Source organism: Homalodisca vitripennis, chromosome 8 (genome assembly GCF_021130785.1).
Source record: "Homalodisca vitripennis isolate AUS2020 chromosome 8, UT_GWSS_2.1, whole genome shotgun sequence".
Classification (NCBI taxonomy): domain Eukaryota; kingdom Metazoa; phylum Arthropoda; class Insecta; order Hemiptera; family Cicadellidae; genus Homalodisca; species Homalodisca vitripennis.
Window position 1 is genome coordinate 113,092,078 of NC_060214.1, and position 26,081 is coordinate 113,118,158.

At 36.2% G+C, this 26,081-nt stretch overlaps 1 protein-coding gene across 2 annotated transcripts in view; it reads right to left on the reverse strand.

Annotated features, from left to right (window-relative positions):
- Positions 1–26,081, reverse strand: part of LOC124367917 (ankyrin repeat domain-containing protein 29) — a 90,354-nt gene that overhangs the window by 29,153 nt on the left and 35,120 nt on the right. For both annotated transcript variants that reach the window (XM_046825122.1, XM_046825123.1), the window contains exon 3: positions 6,027–6,137. In XM_046825122.1, the coding sequence (XP_046681078.1) occupies positions 6,027–6,137 (111 nt within the window). The remainder of the gene's footprint in view (positions 1–6,026; positions 6,138–26,081) is intronic.

Here is a 26,081-nt window from a genome sequence, read left to right on the forward strand (position 1 = left end):
TTTTGGACTTAAGGAGAAAATATTTATTGGTATTTTGGGACTATACGGAGGTCACTCTGGGACGATCTGAGACGTGATAATGAGGTCAGAAAAGTTGGACGACCAGAGACGTGATATGAGGTCGGAAAAGTTGGACGACTAGAGACGTGATATGAGGTCGGAAAAGTTGGACGATCTGAGACGTGATATGAGGTTGGAAAAGTTGGACGATCTGAGACGTGATATATGAGGTCGGAAAAGTTGGACGATCTGAGACGTGAAATGAGGTCGGAAAAGTTGGACGATCTGAGACGTGATATGAGGTCGGAAAAGTTGGACTATCTGAGACGTGATATGAGGTCGGAAAAGTTGGACGATCTGAGACGTGATATGAGGTCGGAAAAGTTGGACGATCTGAGACGTGATATGAGGTCGGATGATCTGAGACGTGATATGAGATCAATGGACTATCTGGACTATCTGAGACTATCTGAGACTTGATATGAGGTCGGAAAGGTTGGACGATCTGAGACGTGATATGAGGTCGGAAAAATTGAACGATCTGAGACGTGATATGAGGTCGGAAAAGTTGGGCGATCTGAGACGTGACATGTCAGAGAAGTTGGACGATCTGAGACGTGATATGAGATCGAAAACGTTGGACTATCTGAGACTTGATATGAGGTCGGAAAGGTTGGACGATCTGAGACGTGATATGAGGTCGGAAAAGTTGAACGATCTGAGAGACGTGATATGAGGTTGGAAACGTTGGACTATCTGAGACTTGATATGAGGTCGGAAGGGTTAGACGATCTGAGACGTGATATGAGGTCGGACAAGTTGGACGATCTGAGACGTGGTATGAGGTCGGAAAAGTTGGGCGATCTGAGACGTGACATGTCAGAGAAGTTGGACGATCTGAGACGTGATATGAGGTCGGAAACGTTGGACTATCTGAGACGTGATATCAGGTCGGAAAAGTTGGACGATCTGAGACGTGATATGAGGTCGGAAAAGTTGGACGATCTGAGGCGTGATATGAGATCGGAAAAGTTGGACGATCTGAGACGTGATATGAGGTCGGAAAAGTTGGGCGATCTGAGACGTGACATGTCAGAGAAGTTGGATGAACCGAGAAGTGATATGAGATCGAAAACGTTGGACTATCTGAGACTTGATATGAGGTCAGATAAGTTGGACTATCTGAGACGTGATCTAACTTTGATTACATTGTTATTATTTTGGGCATTAAGTTGTATCTGTGTGTATCATAACAAATGCTTATCACTATTGCACTAACAGTAGCTTTCTCAATATTCGTAGGTACTCATCCTAATCCTAACAATGTTATAAATGCGAAAGTGAGTTTGTTCTTTGTTACGCTTTCACGCGTTAACTAGTCAACCGATTATAACTATTATACACAGACCTTCTTAGGGTCCCTGGTAAAAAAATTAATATATAATCATTTCAAAAATTATTCCCGGCTCTACCCCACTGGTCTTTAAAGCAGCGAAACCCCCATCTTGTTTAAAACAGTTGCGAAATATTAATTTAAAGTACGTTAAATATAATAAACTGTTCTGTGTAAACATTATTTTGTGACAACACAACCATATGTTTATTTAATTTTACCACTGTTTTTAATTTGTTTGCATTTATATTCGGGCAGCATAGAGTAAGCTAGATAATATTTCTTATTTCAACCTTTTCTGCAACCGTTGTTGAGTACAGAGTAAGAAAATATCCAGATAAAAAAAATAAACGTTTTAGACAAAATATAGGCTACCCTTAACTGTACATTTTTAGCATACATTAAGTAAGCAGTGCTTTATAAGTACAGTAATGAAAATATTTAAGACAAAGTCGCCATGTAACTCTTACTATAAATTTAAAGACTGGTTTAATAACCATCTTAGTTGCCTTTTGACAGAAGTAGGCTTCCCAGACTTGTGTATTTGTATACATTTTCTTGATTGGAAATCAAGGCAAACTCAACTATGAATCAAAAAAATACTAGGACTGGAGTAAATTACATTGACCATACAATATGCACTTGGCAGATTTTCTTGCTTTTAGCAAAAAAGGGAATCTCAACATTGTCTTCGGAAATATAATTCACTCGAACCAGAAGTGCTCATACAATCAAAAGCCTACGAAATTGCGTGCGAAGACGCGGGTAACTAACTACTCGTACCAGTCAATTATAAATTATAGAGGCAGTACAAATTATTTAAATTACAGTTCTGCGTTATAAATTGGACATGTAAATCTAATTTATAAATATCTGGAGTATATATTTCCATTTTTAATATTTAAAAAACCCAATAAAATCTCTGTTTTGTTTAAAAATCATTTTTGCTCTAAAATGTTTCTTTTTAAGTAAACGTCATTATATTGTTAAAAAGTATAAACCAGTCTGCATAAAAATTATTTTTCAAGAGTCATTAAGTTTTAATTCTAAAAATATTTTATATTATTGGAATCTTAGTACCTCAACCGGTATCTTTCAAGTCTCTTTGGTTAAATACCAGAATGAAATGTGTAATTTAGTAAAAGAAAAAAAAAGGTTTACGTAACTATAATAAGAGGATGAATCTACACGATAAACACTGTATATTCATAAAAATGTCCAATCAAATTAATAAAAATCTATTATGTTAAGATTTTTAACGTTTATGTAGCTCACCTTGTATTATTTAGATCACTGAAAATATTGCAAATTAAAGCTAATAGACATCATAATATCATTAAGGACGGAAAGTATACTCAATGGCACACCTGAGGCAAGGAGAAACTGGTTTCTCTAGTTAGACAAGTTTCTAAATCAGTATTGAATATTTATCACCACTTAGAGTGTATTTAGTGCTGCTTAAAATTCAGATTTCATTTCTGAGCGTAAGCTATAATAATAAAATCAATGACATCTTTAGAGAAAGTTTAAAGCAAAAAGGTAACACAGTAGGCTAACATACACCTGGTGTGTTTTCTGACATTACATTGTAACACCTCTATGACATGTCTGTAACACATAAGCGAATACCATTCAATTTTTCAATCTGCGGGCAACAATAGAACAGTGGCAAACAATATTGTTGATTCACTTCCAATAATGGAATACGTCATCATGAATATGGAATATTCCAAAGAGGTGTGACAATTACAAATGCCACATTTACAAGTACTTCGCTTGTTCCTCACCTGCTACTAATTAACTTTTAATTGGTTTACATTTACCCCAATTAAAAAAATTTAAATAAAGTCTTTTAAGATGGATAGAAAATAAACCAAGATATGCACAAGAGTTAGTACCTTTTCAGGATGAAGTGACAATTTACGCATATAGTCTACTTATTTCAACGAACAATGTGTATTTTTCTAAATTTTTCATCACATTCTAACATTTCTATACTTTTTGGCTATATTTTATTGGTTATATGAATTGTTTGTTTTTATGTTATATTTTGTAAAATGTATGGCGTAATAATTTTAAATTACCTTCATTTCCAAACTAGTGAGTATATTTCAGCTACATATGGTTGTGAATGTTAAGTTTAGTTACATTATACCTTCCGCTCAGTGCAAGGACGTAGCCAGCGAGGGGTTCCAAGGGGTCCAGACCTCCGAAATGTTCAATATAAATTAAAAAAATATTAATTCTGCAAATAATATTATACATTTGTTATTATCGTTTGAAAAATAATATTTACTAGTACAAATTTTAACATATATTAATACATATTTAAACACTGCCTATACGTTTGATTAACAACAGGACATAGCCAGCGAGGGGGTCCAAGGGGTCCGGACCCCCCCCCCAATTTTGAATTACTTTTTTAGTAAACGATTATTATTCTTTAAATAACTCAGTATTACTGACAAGTACTGCTGAAAGATCGTTCTCAACAAAAGAAACGGGTCGAGAGCCTTTTAAGGAACAAAATGGGGCCTTACTCTCTGTCCACTACGGGAAAATATCAGTTGTCTGGACCCCCCCCCCCCCCCCCAATTTTTTTCTGGCTACGTTCTTGGCTCAGTGGAGCGTCTGCTATCTGACACTGTCACAGATTTGACTCCTGGAATCTGGAATCAGGTCTTCCGACCACAGTTGCGTTTAAGTGTATTGATAATAGCTAACGTGAAATAAAGGTTAAAGTTAGAATATATATATATATATATATATATATATATATATATATATACACACACACACACACATACATACAGGTATATGGGGTGCCCGAAAAGTCCTGCCTTATTAATCTTTGAACATACATATAAAAATATCTATTGTAAGACTATTAGAAAATCAAGAAACATGATTTTTAGGATTTTTAAATGTAAAAAATTTTTAAGAACTTCGACCCACAAATTTTATATTTAATTAAATGTATTAGTTGTCGTATTTATTATTAACACAGATAACAACATAATTGATTTGTAGTCTACCTTTCAAATTAAAACTTTTACAGGGCGCTATTTTTTACTAGAATGAGATATAGACCTCTGAGCTGCGACATTGTCCTTCTTTAACACGGATTTAAAAAATAATACGAGTATTTACATTTTATATTTAACTTAACCCCCGAAACTGCCGTTTAGAGTTTGGGTTTCAAGGTGTCATACGAGTATATCCAAAAAATGACTTTAAGTCTTATGACGATCCACCCATGGATACTTGTTGATATATTTCTTTTGAAAAGTCAATCGCATGGGGGGAGGGGTTAAGACACCTGAGATATAACAGGATCATTATATTCTATACTTTGTTTTGGAGGAAATGCATTTATATTTACATCTGATTTGTATTTGGTTAAATTAAAAAAGTAATATTAACGTAAGGTATTTATTTACTCTAAATTTATCACTGCCTTGGGTGATTACCATTGTAGATTAATTATAGTTTTCTTGAATGAACAGCTCACAAACAAGTCCACTAAATGGCTGTCTTAGTGTTATTTCGTAAAAAACATTAAATAAAAATAAGTGTTAATTGAGATTTTTAGTAAACCACACTATGGCGATGGGCGAGAAGGCAGGACAGTTTCATATTTTTGCCCCCCCCTCTAATGTTTTTTTTTTTTGTTTATAGGTAGAATCGGATTTTGGAGAGTTAGCAAACTTTCAGGGACACCTTGTGAGTGTACGTAAGGGCAAGAATGAAGATTCTCCTACTCCTGATTCTCATAATTCTCCCCCTATCGTACTTTACAAAAACTTCCATTTTCAAATTTCTGGACAGTATAACTTGTATAAGTACCTTTATTTCAAGTATCAAGAGCCTTTCTCGTGAAATATATAGATGTGTTAGATATAATTGTTTAACTTCTTATATTTTTATATTCGTAATGACTGTATTAATATTATTTTATTATTACATGTATACATGTATGTGTGTGTGCATGTATGTATGTAGGTATGTGTTTGAATGTATATTTTACAAGGAGTTATTTTATTTTACATTATATGGCACTATTTAAGCATATTAAATATATGCGTGTTTTGTTTTGTTTGTTTTTTGAGCGAGAAGTTGAAGCTGAATTTTACTTTTTTGTAATTTTGAAGCTGGATTCTTGTATACCATTTGTCACAATACATTGATGGAACCTCCAAACAGGCTTAGCCTTGGAGGCCCTATTTCCGCAAACATATTAATACCATCCTTTTTATTTTGTTTTCAAACTATTAAATTAAACTGGCATTTAATTTAATTTAAGTTTATTCCTAAGTATGGCTTATGTGGTCTAAAACAAACCTGGCAACAAGACATTTGAGTTTTAGTTTCATTTTTCCTATGTAAAATGAATTACATGCAAATATTTATTATATTTTGCAGAAATAAATACATCCTAATTCTACTTCTACTTCTACTACTGAAAAAAAGATATGAACGAGAACTTCACCAAAATCCAAATTTTACTTCCTGTACTGGCACATTGAGAAGCTGTAGGGCACAGGGACACTGTGCAAGACTATACTGCGGACACAGACAATGACGTCATGCAACACTGACGTCATCCGTGCTTTACACTTCTTAACTCTCCTACCTTGTCCCTGCAGTCCACGTGGACCTTGCCGCTGTCCAGGAGTCTCCGGATGACCTTAAGGTCGCCGTTCACGGCCGCAAGGTGAAGGCGGACATCGCTTGGCGTCTCTTTCTGAAAAATAAAAATATTTTAGAATAAAAAACTAGTACTGCTAGGGTCACACTTTAAAAGTGTTGAGTTTGAGCCTAGGTCCCGTTGGAGGGTACAGAAAAAGAAGGGGATAAGTGGAAAATCGATTTCTTTCATCTACGAAAACTATACAGTTTAAAAATGAATCTATTCATTTTGAATGAATTAAACGTAAAAAAACTATATTTAGGTAAATAAGGGCTTCAGCCCTATTTCACCTATATAAGTGGACTATTTAGGGAAAGAAACAGACAAGTCAGCTAAAAGACTTATAATCCATTTTAGCCATAGTTTGTGTATTATTCATTTGTTTGAGGTTATGTTCAGGGACTGTACTATTTAATAATCGGTCAGCTAGGAGAAATATCAGCCATTTTAGTCATACTGTATGTAGAATCTTGGAGCATTGGAAAAAAGGTTTATTGTACTATCACTAGTATAAATGAATACAACATTTTCCAATATAACTTTTATTTTGTGCAAGGCCTTTCGGAATCAAAGATTCTATAAAATGATCTATACAAACAAACAAATTTTATCTTTTCCACCATTGAATTTATCACAGCATACCCCTCCCCCTACTTCCCCAGAAATTAGCTGAAAACGTTCTTTATACCAGTAAAATTGTATTAAATTTATATATATATATATATATATATATATATATATATATATATATATATATATATATATATATTTCAAACTACTTACAATTTATTAATTTAGGTAAACTATCCAAGTATTGTCATACAAATTAGTAATAGGTATCATGAAAAGTTAGTTAAAAATTATCCATATAATAAAGTAACCATAGTTTTTGTCTTTTAAGTTTAGTATATCTGACAGACCTTTTATTCTCTGTGACCTTGAATTAATTTCTGTTACTGGAACTACATGTAATACGATTGACATAATACTCGTACAGAGCTCCAACTCTTGCAGTTGTACAAAACAAGTGACCGGTCTCTCCTTCATGGAATAAAAACAAAACATACTAATAAGATTAATTAAAAGTGCTATTATTGTATAGATTTTTTAAACAGACATACTACTTTACAGATATCCCATAGTTTCTTGTTCAATGCAATCTTTATTCCCAATGGAATAAAAGTAGGTAAATAAAGTAAGATATCGATAAATGATGATAGCGTAATGTGTGTGAGAATCGATTTGTTGTAATATCTTATTTAATCGATAGGAACAATCGAATCAGTAAACTGTATGGTATAACATTAAGTATTTTTGATTTGTTTTTACGTCGTTTAGTAAAACCGAAATCTTACCATAAAATTAATCCTGTGAATTAGACATTTATGTTATCGATATTATGATCGATATGAGTTTCGATGCTGATCTCGATGTATCCCTGGTTCGGTACTCACCGACAATCGATTTTACACCGGAATTAACTCGTGATAACGACGCCGATGGTGATCGAGGTGTGGCCAGTATATGGCACTTTCACAATTATCAGCATCTGATCTACACCACGATACGGAGTAGCGGATGAGTCACAGGAAGAGAACCGGTCCGAGTACGAAGCCTTGTGGAACACCCAACACCCATCGATCAGTAATCACCATCCAACTCCAACCAGAATTGTTTAGCCGGTTGGATATTTAAAGGTTTCATTTTTTTTATTTCTTACGTAAATAAATAAATAAACTATTTTCGCCCTTGCGGTAAATTCTTGACTTAACTTTTGAAGAGCAAACAGTTGCTGTAACGAATATTACGGTACGTGGAGTCCCTTAGTTTTCATTTATTTCAATGACAACAAATATTTTTTAAATAATGTATAATGAATTCACTTATGGAAGGAAACAACAAATTCTGGTAACGTCCTGCATGAAATGTATTTCAAATGAGGTTACAGCCTAAAGGCAATCCCATTATTCCATGAAACAGGAGTACTTGAGAGAAGTAGCGGAACAAGTACCATTGTTCCGTGGATAATCAGAGGCTTCGACAAACAGAGGGAGTGTGCTTTGTTGAGCTCTCCCCCTCCCACTTTTGTGGAGTTGTTAAGGACCGATATACCTCCATTCACTGGCCTCTCTATTGTCATATTAGTTCACCTAACCTTTACCCTTTTTTGCTGCTTTAGATCAATAGCGAACAAGGTTGTAAAAGGTCAATGAAAGGATCCTGTCGGAAGATGCCCTTTCGTAAATTTGCTTCCCATCTAAGATATATAGTTATATTTACAGTAAATGTGGCACAACTTTTTTTTACACCACGTTGTCATACGGTGCAGTTTTATAACTTTTCATTTTTTTAAAGGTATTAATTGTTAAACATGTATAAAAATGAATTGGATTGATTTAATAATAATTTTAACTTATTCGTAAATAAGCTAAATATTTTTTTTTAACTTAAGGTGGTAACCGAATTTTGTTAGTTTTTAATTATATTATGTATTGTATTATATTTTTATTTTTTCTCGTGCTGTAATAGAAACAGTTAACTTTTACTCAGTCTAATATTGATTTTGTAATGAGTCATTTCGTATACGTACTTATATATTATATTGTCAATTATTATTGATAACTTGTATTATCAATATAGCTGTTTTGGGATAATATTCCTGTAGCTACTGTACTAAAAATAAATAAACAAAACTTTTTACGATACAATTTTACACAACTTTCATGAGTCAAATTTGATAGTAATTGTTTGACTCTGACAGAACACAAGCGGGAAAAGGGATGTATTAGGATAGAAGGGCGATGGTCCCTTACCCAGTACTGAACCTTTTCAGTTCAGCCAACTTACACATGCTGAATAATTTTGCACGTTCTATTTGATCCTGCAAAATTCCCGCACCTCTATTTACCTTATTTTTACACTTAGAAAACCTTAGCTTTCTCGGAGAACTCCCAGACCTCCTGTGGTTATAAAAGGCAAAATTAACAAGCGAACGAGATTATTACAGTCATTAAGTATCGATTAGTTATACTCAGGGCACGCCCTTTCTTACGTTTGCTAACATTAGCGTTTCTGACAATTAACCTTGTTTACTGAGTCATAAATTGAGCTGAAATTTTCGTTTCAATTTACTTTTCTTGCTGTGAAAAATGTTATACGGCCTTTTTATCGTAACGTTCAGTACAAAAAGTATCCCATGATGAATTACTGTACACATAGGTACGTTTGTGTGTATAAACTTGCAATTCCTCGGCTTGTGTTTTTTTCTTTGTCTCACAATATAATGCCTTAATGAGATTTAGCCTCTTTTGAAGAAACATGTACAAAACAAAAGGGCAGGACCTTCTTTCAAGAATTGTTTGTTAAAGTTTAAGTAGACATGAGAACAGTTAATTTATTCTTTTGTGTATCTGAAAGGTTGGCTAGTGTACAGTTTACCTTGGAAATAGTAATAACAATAACAAACATTTCATTGACGTAACAACATTCAGTTGTGAAATAGTCAGATATAAGAGAATATATTATTATTATAAAAATATAGATTGTTACCGCTTTCGAAAAAAAATTCTAAGAACGCCCGTGGTATAATTTACTTTTAATTAAAATATTGGTTGAATTTTTTAGAGATTCCATTTATATCAATAGACTTAATAATAGAAATGCAGCTACCCATTTAAATTAAGTGCTTTATTAAAATCATGGCGTATATAATTCCTTTATCAAATAAATAATGGAACTAAAGATAAACTATAATTCTTCGGCTACAGATTTACTCAATAAAATCTGTAAACCAGCGTGCCTGAGGTTCGAAAGCAGCCCATGATGTAATATGCAAAGTGGTATGCAAAAGGGAGAATGGAGCCAAGGACGCCAACACAACAGCACTCTCTTATACAGGTGTGAGGGCCGTATTGTATACTAGTGGATTAGTGAGGGTAGGCCTGAGTTATGTATACAACTATACAAACAATATTAACTGCGAATTATGTGTGTGTTATTAAAATGCTAATATTCTGCACCAAAAGGTCAATCATTTCCAGGTCGAAACCTGCAGAGAATTAGGCGATGTCCTGAATAACTCACCTCTCTCGAAGAACACTTAAGAAATCTCTGCATCTTGAATAAAATGTTCCATCCACCACTGGTCGTACCCCTACTTCTAACATTAGCACCCTTGTATACCCTAGATGCTGAGACCAATCAGGACTTAATAGGCGCACAACCTGGTTTGTATTGGTCGATAGATTAATATGTCCTAAGAAAGAAATCGACCTTCAGATGTGCTAGTTTTGGTGGAGGTCGTAATAGGAAGGTATCAAAAGGGTTAAAAGTGTTAAACATTAACTTTTTCCTCAGATTATATTTTTTTCTAGCTTTATACACTTAAAACGTACCGTCAGATACATAAATAGTAGTTATATCACCGTTAGACAACTAGATAGGGACTGAAAGTCTCTACTTTAAATGTAATTAAATAGTTAGCTGATTCTGCTTTAAGATGTATTTCCCTGTCTGATGGTTGATTTTAAATGTGCCGAGCTAAGAAAAATACGATCTTATAAGAATTATCAATTTATGTCTTTAACCCTATTATGATTTCCTTTTCGACCTTCACCAAAACTAAGGTGGCTGACGACCGACCTTTTCTGTCAATTTCAGTCCGTGTTTGAAGGTCCATGGTGTCAAAGTCAGTGTTAATGTCAGCAACAACGTTTGGATAGTTTTAAACGGGAAAGTGACTATAAAGTTACAAATCGTCGGCATACGGGTGAAAAAAATGAGTGTTTGATCATAGAAGTAAAGTCGTTGATGTAAATTGGAAAAAGAAGAGGGCCAAGGACAGAGCCTTGTGGCACCCCTTGATTTACAGGTTTCCAGTATATCTTTGTCGTTTTATCTAACACACTGCTGGTGATCAGACAGATACGACCCAAACCACTCCCCACAGCCATCAGAGAACCCGATTTGAGACCGTTTCAAAAGAAGCAATGGGTGGTAAACAGTTGAAAGTCTTAGAAAAATCAAAAAGCGTTAAAATAGTAACAAGCCTTTTGTCTATTGCCTGTCTGATTAGAAAATGAAATCCTGATTGAAAGTTGGACAACATTTTATTGGATTCGAGAAAGAAGCAGACTTGCTGTCGTACCACTCTCGCTCGAGCCATTTAGATAAAGCTGATTGATTAGAATGCTAATGGGTCTGAAATCTGAAAGGTCATGAACCAGGACTTGAACATTTTTGAAGTGGGCGAACAATAGTAACTTTCCAAACGGACGGAAATATTGAAGAAGAAAGAGATTTGTTAAAAATATTTGTAATTAAAGGAGCAAGGGGAGGAATATATTTCAACAATTTCATGGGTATTTTATCGGTGAAATATACCTCAAGAAGATTTTCAATACTTGTAAACCGATTGGAATTGGAATGCTTTGTGCAAAAGGCAATAGATCATATCTTTCAGTTTCCAATGAACAAGTATTTGTTGGTGTTGTGAGACCAGGGTTTCAACACTGCAAAAGCGAATTACGAACTTTTATGACTTTACCATCATCATTGGACTAAAGAGAGACTCACAGACGGCCTTAGCTGTTCATGTTGACTTTCTCCTCAGACCTCAAGCATTACTCTGCTCATCTCCCATAACTTGCAGGCCGCACGGTGAATGCAGATTCACCCAGAGGAGTAATGGGTGGCTCCGCTCAGTACGAGGTGGACAAAAGATCAGGTTAGTGGCGAGGTAATGGTTCTAAAGAACGCGTTCCGACCAAACCGTATGGTACCGTAACTCCTCAATTTCACTATAGTGGGCCACGGCAGTAGCACAATAGCTTGGGTCGAGGCACCGCGACATCGACAGGACTGACAATCTTGTTTGTGTGTCATGTTCCAACACGACACGTACCAGTGGTGTAACTATGAGGGGTGATAAGGGGGTTCAAATCCCCCCCCCAAAAGAAAATGTTAAACAATTTTTTTAAAAATCAGGTAGCTGCAATCCAAATTGTTCGAAATGCAAAAAATCATAGGCTTATAAAGGGGGGGGCTGATGGAGGTCAAGCCCCCTCCGAAACTTTCAAAGACAATAATTAAAATTGCACTCAGTAGTGTGTTTCAAAATAATTTCCCGGAAAGGGTTCCTGGGCCCTTGTTTTTGAGAGGATTTTATACCTTCTAAGCCACACAGTGTGGCACCTCCTCCTAAAAAATTTTCTGTATACGTCACTGCACCAGTTAAATGGTTTAATTTATTAAAATTTACATTTATTCAGATTTATTTCTCACCTACCGATGTTGTGTGCTCTTCAATCAATGGTGATTAAGCCCCTCTGAGCAAAGTCCTAGTTACGCCACTGATACCAACCACGTTCCGTTATTCCCCAGGATGTCCGCGTCTTCGAATTAGGAAGCGAACATACTGGTTGTATCGCATGGTCTATACACTTCAGTTCCAAATTTTAATGGCATGTTTGTTTTAGGACTATTATTCTTTACGTAGAAATTCAACTTCAAAGCCGTCATAGCATGGATGATTTAGGCTCTGTCAAGAATCAAAAGAACATTGATAAGTTGGCGGTGTCCGCCCTTGTTTGGTAAGTTGCCAAGGAAAGCGGCCGGGATGACTGCACGTCCGCTCGTCTGACACGCGCGTGCGAGGATGAGAGGGGAACTCGCGTGCCGGATGTTTTCACCGTCGGACGTCCACGGCCTGGCTAATAGTAAACGCGTTCACTGCTCCCGTAACCGTAGCAGTTTCCTATTTATGAATGGAGAGCTGGTTCCATTGATGAAATTTCACCGATAGGCTTTCTTGAATCCATGACGGAATAGTGGAAATTCTGTTATACCATTTTCTTCGTATCCACAGATTTATTCTGTCACTAATTAATAATACATGGGAGGATAACACTATAATGACTTTATTGACATATGAAATGACAGAAAATTAATCGGAAAAGAGATTTTTCATTCTCTAGCAAACCAAAGAGAATTGAGTCTGCTTACTGAGTGATAGGCTTCCACGACGCTCACCCAAAATCCATGGTTGGATATGCACCATTATAGAATCCAATCTTTTCTACATACAAGTTCAGTTTAATGCATAATTTCAAGTTTAAAGATGAAACCTGTCTGAAGATATCTTGACACATTATACATTCACAGTTTTGAGCATCCCATCAAACCCATCAAATTGGGTTCATGTCAATGTTTAAATGATAAAAGTCCACAGACCAATTCGCCATAAAATGATGCTGTATGTTTTGTTATAGTTAGGCTACATGTGTTAATTTGTCACATGTCTGAATCGCTTATGAGTGAAGTAAGTTTGTTTACAAATTTATTTATTCTGCTATCGTTGCCATCATAGTTACCCAATGTAAAAATATTTGCTAAGGCTCATTTAAAATACCATAAAGTGGCACCATCATCGAACTCTGTGTTCCTCATATGGGGAATATTCATGCACAATTTCAAGTCTACAGGTCCAGTTCGTTTACGAAAAATAGTGCTGACATACGACAGAAATTAAATTTTCCAACCCTTCAAGTAATAAGCTTCGCTAACGCTCAGCCAATTTTTTTTCTCCAGGATAAGAAGATTATTAATTGCACTTAGCCCTATAAGAATCTTAGCGCTGCTTCCGGGGTGACAGGATATTTAGGATAGGTAAGGTTAAGGAGTAGGGGCCGCCTCCTATCGAGATCCATGAGGAAGAATTAGGTCACTAATCTCAAAGTCATGTCTCCCCGGAAGAAGGGGAGGCCAGGTCTGAACCAGCCTCTCCAGTCAAAGCAGGCAGGGGGTGGCACACCCTTGTTGAGGCTAGCAAGAACCTCTGATACTTAGGGAACGAACCCCACCAACTCCAACAGTCATCTCCCGCAGTAGACTAGACCTATCGAATTACCCTTGCATCTAAGAATCTCGACATTTGCGGCTAGTGATGTGCCGTTCCTGGACATCCATAAGGTTGCTCAGATTTAAATGACACATCGGTTTTTGCTGTGCCCAGTGGTAGGTTCAACTGGAAGGTATAAACCAGCCAGAAGTGAACCCCAGTGAGCCAGAAGTGCTGGGTATCACTCTCAGCCAATTAGTTAACTTCCTTATGATGGAGGAAACATCAAGATTTGTAAGACAACAACGACAAAACGACAATTACTAAAAGCACTCACTGACATTTACGAAAAGCTTATGTTGAACGGAAAGACAACTCGTTCAGAAAAGTGACAACTGAGTCAGGAAGTCATAGTCACTAATCACTCGACATTAAAGTAATGGCTTTCTCAATTATAGACTACTGTCTTAGATTTTAACTGTTCTTGTCCAATCATTAACCACTGACTTGTCCTCCTTCTCTAAGTTACCGCAAACCATCGACTGGCATTGCCTTTCTTTGGTTCTGCCTCCAGTAACTGAGCAAACCGGCGTATAAGAGCAATTGAGGAAACGTGCCAATTAACCTCAAATTCCCTGAGTAGCGACGGATATTTCGTGATTCTCTCAATGGTATAGATTTTCAAGACCTGAAAACTATTCTAAACACGAAATAGATCTTTGTTTCTACATGTATTATAACAGTAGACTAATACTCATTCGAATAACAGTGCCTGAGAATGTAAGATCAATTTATTATAAATGAATTTCCGTTCTTCCATTGTGAGTGTAAATATTGACCTCGCCTGTCGAAATTAGATTTAATTTTCCTTATTTTATTCTAATTGGGGGAGCTAATTTGTTTTTTGAACGCATTTGAGATATTCTCTAGATTTTCGGTTTGATCTTAGAGACTGATCTTATTCTGTGACACAGCGATAAATCGCAGCCATTTTGTAGAACGATCTGTAATTGATTGCTACAGTCAATTCAGACACTATTACTATCTGGAATTAAGGGGATTCACCACTGAAAACATACTTTTTGTTAAATACACAATAGAAATAGCTTAACCATTTTTTTCTAGTGTGTAGTAGGCTAACAAAAAATACAAAAATATAAAACGGCCAAATAGTTGTCACATACAGCCTACAGTGAATAAAAACGGGGGTTTTTCGCGTTTTTCAGACCATATTTCAAATTGATATATCTAAGAAACTATCCAACATATTGCACTGCTCAATGGCCTCTAATTTTGAAGATATGGATCTAATCTAAATATTTAGGTAGATTTATCATGGTAGCATTAGTCGTTTTAATAAAATAATTTAGTAAACTTTAGACTTTAAAAAAAACATGCATATATATAAAATTATGTTTCTATTCATCATATATACCTAAAAATCTAATTCTACCTAAATATTTAGAAAAAGATCGACTTAATATGTGGTAAAAATATGAACTTTCTATCTCAATTAGTTCCCAAGATATATCGATTTTTGTCTGAAAAGTTATTGAAATTCAAACTTTTGGAAAACTGCGATAGAAAGTAAACGTAGGTTCAACACTAATATATCACGTATATTTTTTTAGTTTATGGTTCTGAAATAAATTTACACAATATATTAGGTCAAAAGGTTGTATTATACATCAATATTAGGTCATATTATTATGTCCGTGTTCAATAAAATATACATATATACACATTGTAAAATAAAACATAGTTCGGTCGGTGACGTTCAAAAGTCACCGGCACCATGTTTTCCCCTCCGCTTCTATTTTCCTGGTTTCTTCCTCAAGCTGTGCATGTCTCAACTTCCTTCTGTACTCTGTGAATTTCATCTTTTTGCGTTTCAGTGCCAGTGCTAGTCTTTTATTGTCGAAGCGCTTGGCAATCTTGGCAGCTTTTTTCCTATTACTATTTCTATTACTACTTCTTCTTCTTCTTCAGCATAGAGTAATGAAAATAAAACAGTACAATGATTGATATGCGTATTAAACTAGATTTAAATATCTGGTTTACATATTTATAATGAAATATATAAAAGAAATTATGATGTTTTAGTACAAAATAAGGTATCTAATAAAAATGTGAAATTTTGGACATTGACGCGCTTTCAAAAAACGTTATTTTTTCATACTTAGGGTTAAAATATAGGTCTTAGGATACTATTTTTTTGTTCAGTAGGTTCCAAATGACAAAATATGACAAAAAAACTTTTTTTGAAAATTTCATAATTTTTCATTATTTTCAGTGGTGAATCCCCTTAAGTATCAAAAAGGTGATGGTCAGACCTCAGCTGTCTTGTAAAATTTCTTGTGGATCTTAACACCTACTGTAAGTGTGCAGAATAAATTTGTCCTAGTATATCCTTGAATTACAAATAAATCACATATTGGAATTTTAAATGGATCTTGGTTTTCAAACAATGTGAAATTATTCAAAGCGCTTGAGTTTCTTAGGCTACATGCATACCGAAAAATGTTGCTATATTTATCCGATGGATAGCAGCACCTATGTGGCCAAATTTATCTTTCTGTTTTCCCTTATATTTTCAACCGGTTTTAATTTTCAAAACAGATTTACAATCATAGAATTTTATGTTTAAAAGGAGGAAAGCTATTTAATTTATAATAACAAAATGAACGTACTTGGAACCTTTATTTAAAATTTGTGAATGGATATCCTTCAATCAAGTCATTTTGTGGACAACGAATTGTCATGAATTTTGAAAATGTTATTTTTAAAATCGCTTGAATAGTTAGATCTGAATCAAATTTTCATAACTTCCTGTATTTATCTCTTGCCAGCTATGCGTCAGTGACGGCAACAAATGTGTACGTAGGGTGCATCTTACTTGTTCAGCAGATATTACGTTCAATACAGGTTCAATCTCGCAGCCGAGTTCAATAGTGGAATTTGAATGATGAAGGTTAAAGTAAAGAGTGCTTTAATGTGTCACAGTTCTTATCCAACTAAAATTTCGAAATTATAATAAAACAACACGGAGAGCATTAAAACCCGAAGATCTGTGTGGTAATGATAGTGTACAAACATAAAGCGGAAAATGCCGAGCAATTATATTTTGTAACGCAAACGGAAAGGAGGTTGAGCCACCTGTTTTGCAATCTGAGGTGGAATCACGTGATGATGGAGACCACTTCACACTTTCTTCAGAGGAAGGCATAAAGATAATCTATCCCTTGCTCGTCCTTACAGGACTATTGCAGTCCCGCTTGGTTATCTCGCTCCGACCTTCTGTGTGGTGCAGTCCTCAACCACTTTCCCCACTGGTGCCGTTTTCCTTATGCTAATGTCCACAAGAGACGGTCTCTGGCGCTCGCATTCCTCCGTCTCTGCCCTATTGGGAGGACCGGCCCGGGCAGTAGATGACACCGGAAAGAAAGTCGTCCCTTGGGAAACTCCTTGGACGTCCAATGCCATCCATAGGGGGCCGCGTTCATCCCAAGAGTAAGTACGAGGGGAAAGTCGGAGATCTGAGGTTTCGCGAGAAACTCGAGCATGGATCGTCATCTATCCAACTTTTTGAAAAGGTTAACTTGTGAAATATACGTAACACAGACAATTTCCATCTTAGTCGGCAAGGATAGTTTGTTTGGAAAGATTGTAAAACTATTTTTAAAACCAAAACAAAGTAAGTGAAAATACCTTAATCGAGCCTGAATTTGTCAAGTAAGTCCACAAATACCAAGTTTTAAAATAGTTTTTACAGTCTCGAGTTACAACATAAACATCTGTAAGCTCAAAGATAACGAGCCAGTGGCGTAGCAAAGGGGGGGGGGCGGGGGCGGGCCGCACCGGGTGTCACCTTTTTTGGGGAGACACCCACCCGGTCTCTCAATTTTAAGAACAATGTACAAAGAAACAAAAATAAATCGCTAGCACAAAAATTTCTTTTTCGGGGATTCCTCCACTAGCACTAGCTCAGCTCTATGTATAATTCAGGGATTCCCGCAAAAGAGCCTGACGCTGTCGTGGGGGATTCTCCGTCCTATACTCGCGATCTTTGACGTTTCAGTTGCAACATTTCTCATTTGTTTCGTGAAGTGTTTTGTGTTTGGTTGGCGTAAATTGTTAAACGTGTATTCATTCTATAGTGATAGATCATAAAAAAATGTATTATATCCATGACCTTTATCATATCAAATTTATTGCTTTTTACTTTCGATGGGGTGACACCACCAACTTCCGCACCGGGTGCCACCCAAGGTAGCTACGCCACTGTAACGAGCAATGTATGAAAATAATCAGACTTCTATGTAATGGGAAAAGATACTTCGCCTAGTTCCAACAGAATCGACAGATTGTAGTTGTTTTTCTGAAGAACAACAGCTCACATTCCTGCAATACAGTAGCGCAGCCAAGGCTTTCAAAAGTGGTTGGAGGAATTACCAATGATTTGTACGAGTACTGTATATATGGATAATATATCAATCCCAGAAAACATACATGATCATTATGTCATGTTAAATCAACTTGTTGGGCATACCGTTCAAAATACATTTCCCATACTTTGATTAATTGCCCGATGATTCAATCAATTTATATCTTTGATCATGTGTTGAAACGAAACCCCTTGACTTCATGGGAAGATGAAGTAACCCCATAAGCTCCCCCATGACTAAAGAGGTTACTATTTCTAAGCTAGGCCCCTGCATACAATAAAATCATATTTATATTGCCGGAACATTATACAAACGCATGGAAAAAGTCAAATTTTTACTTTTTACTTGCTAAAATTTTTTTAATGCACACCACAAGTCATCTCATTCAAACATACAATTTGCAAGCTTACCTACATCCATTCATTCACCAATTATTCCCACTTCCAGTGACAGATTCCGTCAGACTTTTTAATTTGTGGTCTTCCAATCATGTGCCAAAAACTCGTCAACATTAAAAAATGTTGGTGACAGTAAAAAGCGTTTCAAACGAGTTTTTAACATTTTGAGCGTTGGAGTTTAATTGGTAGTTGGAGCATTGAATCTGGTAATTTATTGACGAATGAACACCTGACTGTGAAGGCAAGCGTTCATAAACCACCGGTACGTGTCTACCAGTTCGGTAGTTATCTCTGCCTCTAGTCTCATACATATGTATGTCTCGGCCATTCATCATGACACATTTAGTCAAAACAGAGTTGTTTCCAAGATGTAGAGACTTTGCAGCGTCAACAGTTGCACATTTTTGAAGACTTCCTTGCAAGACTCTAAATTTCAACTGAGTGTTAATGCGGTTTGCTTGTTTTTGCAGCTTGAACACTCTTAGGAATTGGTTGTTTGCACAAGCTCCCTACAACATCAACCCGTAGGTGAGATGGAGTTAAATCAAACCATAATACGCCGTCATCAGAACCTGACTAGGGCAGTATATGGTTAGAAACATAAATGCCAGAGGCCAATTTGAGCAAACGTGGTCGATGTGATCATTCAAAGTCAACCCTGGATCTAGGTATATTCCCAGGAATTTCGAACAGTGCACTTCTTCCAGCATGATATCAGCCAACATAACAGCTGGCTCGTCATGACTATCTACTGATCGTAAAGCAAAATTTATAAAATTGGATTTTGCGGGAATTTGTTTTAACATTAGAGCTGTTGAAATGTTGAACGCAGTTGCTAATCTCAACAAAACTCTGCTGTTCCAGAATCAATTTTGATTTGCTAGTGAAACAGAGAGTCGTGTCATCAGCATACTGCACTAGTTTTCCGTGCAGAAGTGATGAACCTACATCATTGACATAGATCAGGAAGAGAATTGGACTGAGAATTGAGCCCTGTGGGACACCAAACCTCAGGTAAATTGGTTCAGATAATTTGTTTGAGATCTGGACAATTTGAGTTCTGTGGCTTAGAAATGCTCTGAGCCGATCGAGAGGCACGCCTCGTATGCCATGAGATTCAAGTTTGTCAAGCAATGTAACTTGCATTAGACTTCATGGGAAGTTGTAACCCCCCATAAGCCCCCGATGGCTCCGCCACTGTCTCCACGCTCACCTTCACCTTGCCTCTGTTATAGTTTAGCATATAATCCAGACTGTTTCCCACCGCACAATGCCTTGAACCAGACTACGATGTTCTCGTGAGAATCCGGAGCGCAATGTCCGATACAAGTTAGCAGTAATACTCAGTTTGACGTCAACATGTTCTGAGAAAGACGTTTATTAAAAATACTCATCTACGAGCCACAACACGCGATTTATTAGAGTCCAACATCGTTCACATGTCCACGTTTAATATACTTGAAGTGTATACAGAATGTGTCTTCATTTCACACCTCAAGATCACCGCTAGGGAACGCCACTCCATCGAACTGGTGCGTTTATACAGACGTCATCACATCAGGGATATTGGTTCTATCCGCACTCGGAATTCTTCTACTGACCATCAAGCACAAGACCACTCGTCATTAGTCTTTTTACATATTTGAGTGTATAATTTCTTTTTCAGCAAACCATAATTAAGTTGAACAAGAATTACCCAATTGAAAGGACGTAGCCAGTAAGGGGGCACAAGGGATCCGGACCCCCCAATTTTTTCAAATACATTTTTAATAAACGATTAGAATTATTTAAATAATCCACTTTTACTGACATGTGCTGCTGAAAGATTGTTCTCAACAAAGAAACAGGCCAAGAACTTTATAAGGAACAAAATGGGGCCTTACTCTCTGTCCGCTACGGGAAAATAACAGTTGACTGGCTCCTCCCCACAAAAATTTTTCCTGGCTACGTTCTGCCCAATTGCATATTTGGGTATGTAAGAAGAATTATTATATATAGAAGTTAATGGTATTAATGTTTGGGCCGTCATTAGGTTAGAGGCGGCCCCTACTCTCTAACCTTACCCATCCTGAATATCCTGTCACTCCGGAAGCAGCGCTAAGGTTCTTACAGGACTAAGTGCAATTTATAAGCTTCTTGTCCTAAGAGAAAAAAAAATTGTTGTAATCTTGATCTTATAATTTGTGGTGGAATTTAAAGTAACACTTTCTTTTATATGGCCTCACTGAAATAGCGAGAGAACAGTCATTGCTATAAAGTGTTTCATTTTACGTCTCGAGATAGTTTTGTTTATACACTTAAAATACACTTGTTCCCATACAAATAATATACGTGGGGCTTCACAAGCTGCAAATTTTTATTGACCACACCGGGAATTGATCACGTGACCTACCGGTAGGAGAGCCATACCCATATTTTTACGTACAGTGAAGTTCTAAGTAAAATTTTCCAATAGACGCTATTTTATCTAGTAGATGTATTGATTGCCAACATTATCAACCATATGTGTCTGCGAGGACGTACACACTCGTGTGATCACCCAACCTGTGCTGTCTTGCACGGTAGAAGGCCAAGGTCGCGAGAGCCGGAGTCGGATACAGTGCGGTAACAGTGACTCTGTGACGCCACAGCCACACTGTCCTGACGTGACGCTTCCCAGAACAATTCTCTCATAACGGGCTGAACTTTATTAAATGCCAACCGAGACGGCAGCGGCATGTCGCACCACGACCTCTGTCGTCAGTGACTCCTGCTCGCTGCAGGTAAATTTGTGAGTTGAGTTTTCAAGGGAAAATTTGCGTTTCTATCTATGTTTGAAACAGAATTGAGGAGGATGTAATTGCTGCAATAATTGCATTGTAACACATAATTTCCAAACACATCACTCAATATAATAATTTCTTTCAGTCCATAATGACGTTCCTCCAAACGCATCATAATATATTCATGAATGAACAGTACTGTACTATTTCTCTGTGATCAACTTTGCAATGGTAAAATTTTAACATTCTCTCCCTCCCTCCCTCCCTCCCCCTCTCACCCCCCTCTCCCTCCCTCCCTCCGTTTTTTTTTTTTTTTTTAATCATTTTAGGTCCAGCCCATTACCAAAATCGAATCTCTTATTCTGTTATAGATACGCGATTTCAGATCTGCTTTCAACCGATTATGCGACTAGGGACGGGTGGATTGGCACGCGCGCGTGTGTGTGTGTTAATGCAAGCAGAAAACCGGTACTAAAACGAGCATTTTGCTGTTGGAATTTTATATTTTACTATCCTTTGTCCAAGGTTTCTTCCAAGGTCGGCGAGTTGGAAAAGTATTCAGAGAAAAAAAACCAATCCTTAAATGGAGCAAATCAAGCAGCCAGTGTATTTTCTAAAACACTTCGTCTTCATTTTTATCAAGGCCTAATTTATTTTCTTATGCCCAGACATTAAGATACAAAATCTATACATGAACTACGCACCAAGAAAATTGTAGGTACTTTTTCTGTTTTTTTTTTTTTTTTTTTTTTTTTTTTTTTTGCAATTTCTGTTGTTTTTATGTACCTGATGAGCAAGCTGTTGGCAATCGTGTACCTGATGAGACAATGAGACTACCACTTTACTTAGATTACATATTATTATTGTATTTTGTAGTCTAGATGTCTCTAATGCCCAAACGACATCTCTTCAGACGAAGATGACTCCAGATTCCAGGAGTCAAGTCTGTGACAGCGTCAGATACCAGACGCTGCAATAAGAGAAGGTGAACTTGAGCTAAACTCAACATTCAAATTAAAATAGTAATAATAAGCGAATCATTTAGGCTCCACGATTTCAGTTTTCCGGTGTTTGGTCCAATTCAAGATATTACAAAATCTTCTAACCCCTTCACTAATTCACAGGTATACAAACATCGCGTTTTTGAGATGCTCATGCATCAAAATTGAATTATTTAAACAAGTCAATGTCCAGTTATAAAAGAAAATATCTGCCAAAAAACGTAGTTATTGTTTAATTTTACAACTTTTAAATCACTGGCGGTGAAAATTCTTCAAAATTTCTCTATGGAGTTATATAAAAAGAATCTTAGTGTTATTTATTTTAAATATAATATAAAACTAACGTAACAAATATAATTATCGTTAAAACAAAAGCCTGTAAAGTCCTAAGGCACAATAAGTTTCTTGTATTTTCAAACTGTAGGTATCACAATTAAAAAGGGAGCTAGGATCTAGGAACATTATATTTTATACACGATGATTTTATATTGCCAACAACACAAACAATAAACGGTTTAAAAGCAGTAACGAGGATAAAATGAGGAGGTGAAATTAAGGTTAAAGAGTATACAATAAGAGTGCGTAACAGAGGTGCACAATACCTGTACTTGGGGAAAGATGGATGTAATAACTAGCCGCTTGCAGCACCTTCAGCTTTATCAGTTATCTTTATCCGTTCACTCCATTCGTTATCATTATCTATAATCTCTATCCGTTATCTTCATGTGCAATCTCTATCAGTTATCTCGATCCGTTCAGTTTATCTGCTAACTCTATCTCTCATCTTTACTATTAACTCTATCCGTTATCTCTCCAGAAGAAGCCATCCGATTTCTCAAGGTCTACTGTAGCTAGAAATCGAATCTCCCGCAACCCACCCAACAGCTGTAGCCAACAGCAGAGTTGTAAACAAGCAGGATGAAAGTAGTCCACCTTGTGTCCGATTGTAACAGCGAAAGTTCCTTCCCAGCCACCATTAAACACATAATCACTTGAATTCGTTTCCAACCTTCTTCAGAGATAAACGTCCTTGCCTCTGCCAATGTTAGATGTACATTCTTGTTCACAGATTAAACTGTTAACCTTCTGAAGGAAGCAGAATTTGCCATCATTCACTAATACAAGATATCAGTACCACTACGTCTCAGTTCCTGTACGATCTTTTCCTCAGATGGATGAATAAACTAACGCATAACTACAATTTAGGTCATTAGCAAATCATACCAAAGAGTTATGACAGGCACAATATACCTTCTTCTATGGACGAATCAATTTAATCCACAAATATACAATACAACTCCAGACAATATAGAAGGATCGCAACTGTTAAGTTTTCAGCATTTTTGACTGGATGAGTTAGTAATGGCAGAACTAAATAGTCTGTCACTCTTTTGATCGGTAGAGAGATTTCAATATCACCATATAAAGCTGAACATTACAGTTCCAGATATACGTTACGCTATTAATAAGAAAAAACATAGAGCCCAAAATGGAACCTTGAGGCAGTCCTGAATTGTCAATGAAACATTTTAGGATACACTCCATCAAAATGTTACTTCCATAAGGTAACGTTTCATCCAGCGAATAAGATTAGGATGATATTAGAGGAGAACCATAAAACAGATGATACAGGAGCTTGTCAAATGCCCAAAAAAATCAAGGTAGATAGTAATAACCTGACCTTGTCACCAAGCCGCAGGACCGGTCACTAAAAACTAGTTGTGGCAGCCGAACCTTGAATGTTTGAGACAGTTATGACACTCTAAAGAGATAAAAACTGTTCCAAAAACTCTCAACTTTTAGACTCCATTGCTGCATTTATAACGATTTAAATATATTTTAAGTTTCATAATGATTGGTTCCCAAACATGCCACCAATTACGAGAATTATATAGTTTCAATATATACATTCAATACACACCTTCCTTTTATAGAACTTGATAAGTTCGACATTAAATTCAATAGGCTTAGAATTAAGTACTATTTGATAGAGTGCATGTGAATTAGAGTAATGCACATGTACATGTCAGTTTAAGTACTTATAAAACAGCCATTCTGGCTCAGTTGGACGAAGCAGATAAATTTTATGACAACTTATACTCGTAGGCTATATTAACAATTTATTTCTTCTGGGATTTACATGTAATCGATGTTTTAAACACCATTTAGGACACAACAAGATATTTATTAAGCCAATTTTTGGAAATTTTGTACGAACATTTTTTATTTTGTTCCTCTAAAGTCTAGACCCAATAATAACGGAGTTGTGAATTTTTCAAATGTTTGAAACCGCCGCCATTTTGCAACGAAACGAAGCTGGCCAATGAACTTAGCTGAGATAGTTGTAAGATCAATATTTTACCAAGTTCCAAAATTTATATATATATATATATATATATATATATATATATATATATATATATATATATATAAATGTTAATAACCCAAAACCATCCCCGTTCCAAAGAGTATAGGCAATTGCAATAAGCTCATTCTGTACATACAATCTACCTAAAATGTATACTTTTCTATATGTTACACTGTAGTACAGACTGTCTCGAAACTGACAGCTGGATCGTCCTGACTTGGCGGTACATTATAACGAGTATACGCGTTATCCGGAGTGCGTGGGCTGCAGAGAAAGGCGGGCCATTCACAGACGCCAGTAGGCGTATCCGTGGGCCAAGATGGCACCGGCTTGTGAACACTGACTTCACTGTGCTATCGTTAAAACCGTGCCAGAATACGTTCAAGTTCTCTTTATCACCTTTGTCTAGGTATCGGTGGAGAATTGAACAATGAAAGAGCAATAAAAATTAACGCATATCTCAAACGTCTGATAGTTATAGCAATTCCAACTAGTTAAAACAGAATAATTTTTACAGTCAAACACGTTTTTAACTTCCTCTCAGTCTGTATGATGGTGACTTTTCCATTTTACACTTACTTTTTAAATTTCTATTTTATATTCTCGATTTAAATTATGAAATGGTTATGAAATTATTATACTGGATTTAAAATCTGAAGAGTCTATTCTACAAAGCTTTTATAATGTAGGAATACTTAATACAGCCCCCATTGTGAACCGAGCAACTGAAAGAAGTACAGTTAAATGCCTTAATTCTCGACGTAAGAAGAGTTTTTTTTTATTTATCTACGAAAGGAGTAGTAGGATGTCACCTAATGTGGGATCTCCCAGCACCTAATTTCACACCACCTAAACGTGTATTGTTGACACAGGGTTAAACACTCAAACGTTTAATAAGGTAGATTCTTCTAGTATATAACCTTATAGTGCGTAATATCACACCATCTAAAGAATCGTTCGAGAGTTTTAGAGCACTTAATGTGGGATCTCACAGCATATAATCTCACAACACCTAAACGTGTATTATTGTTACAGGGTTAAAAATTCAATCGTCTAATAGAGTACATTCTTCTAGTACGTAATAGTAACGTACCTTATATTACGTAGTATCACAGCATTTAAAGAATAGTTCGAGAGTTTTAGAGCACCTAATATGGGATCTCACAGCACCTAATCTCACACCACCT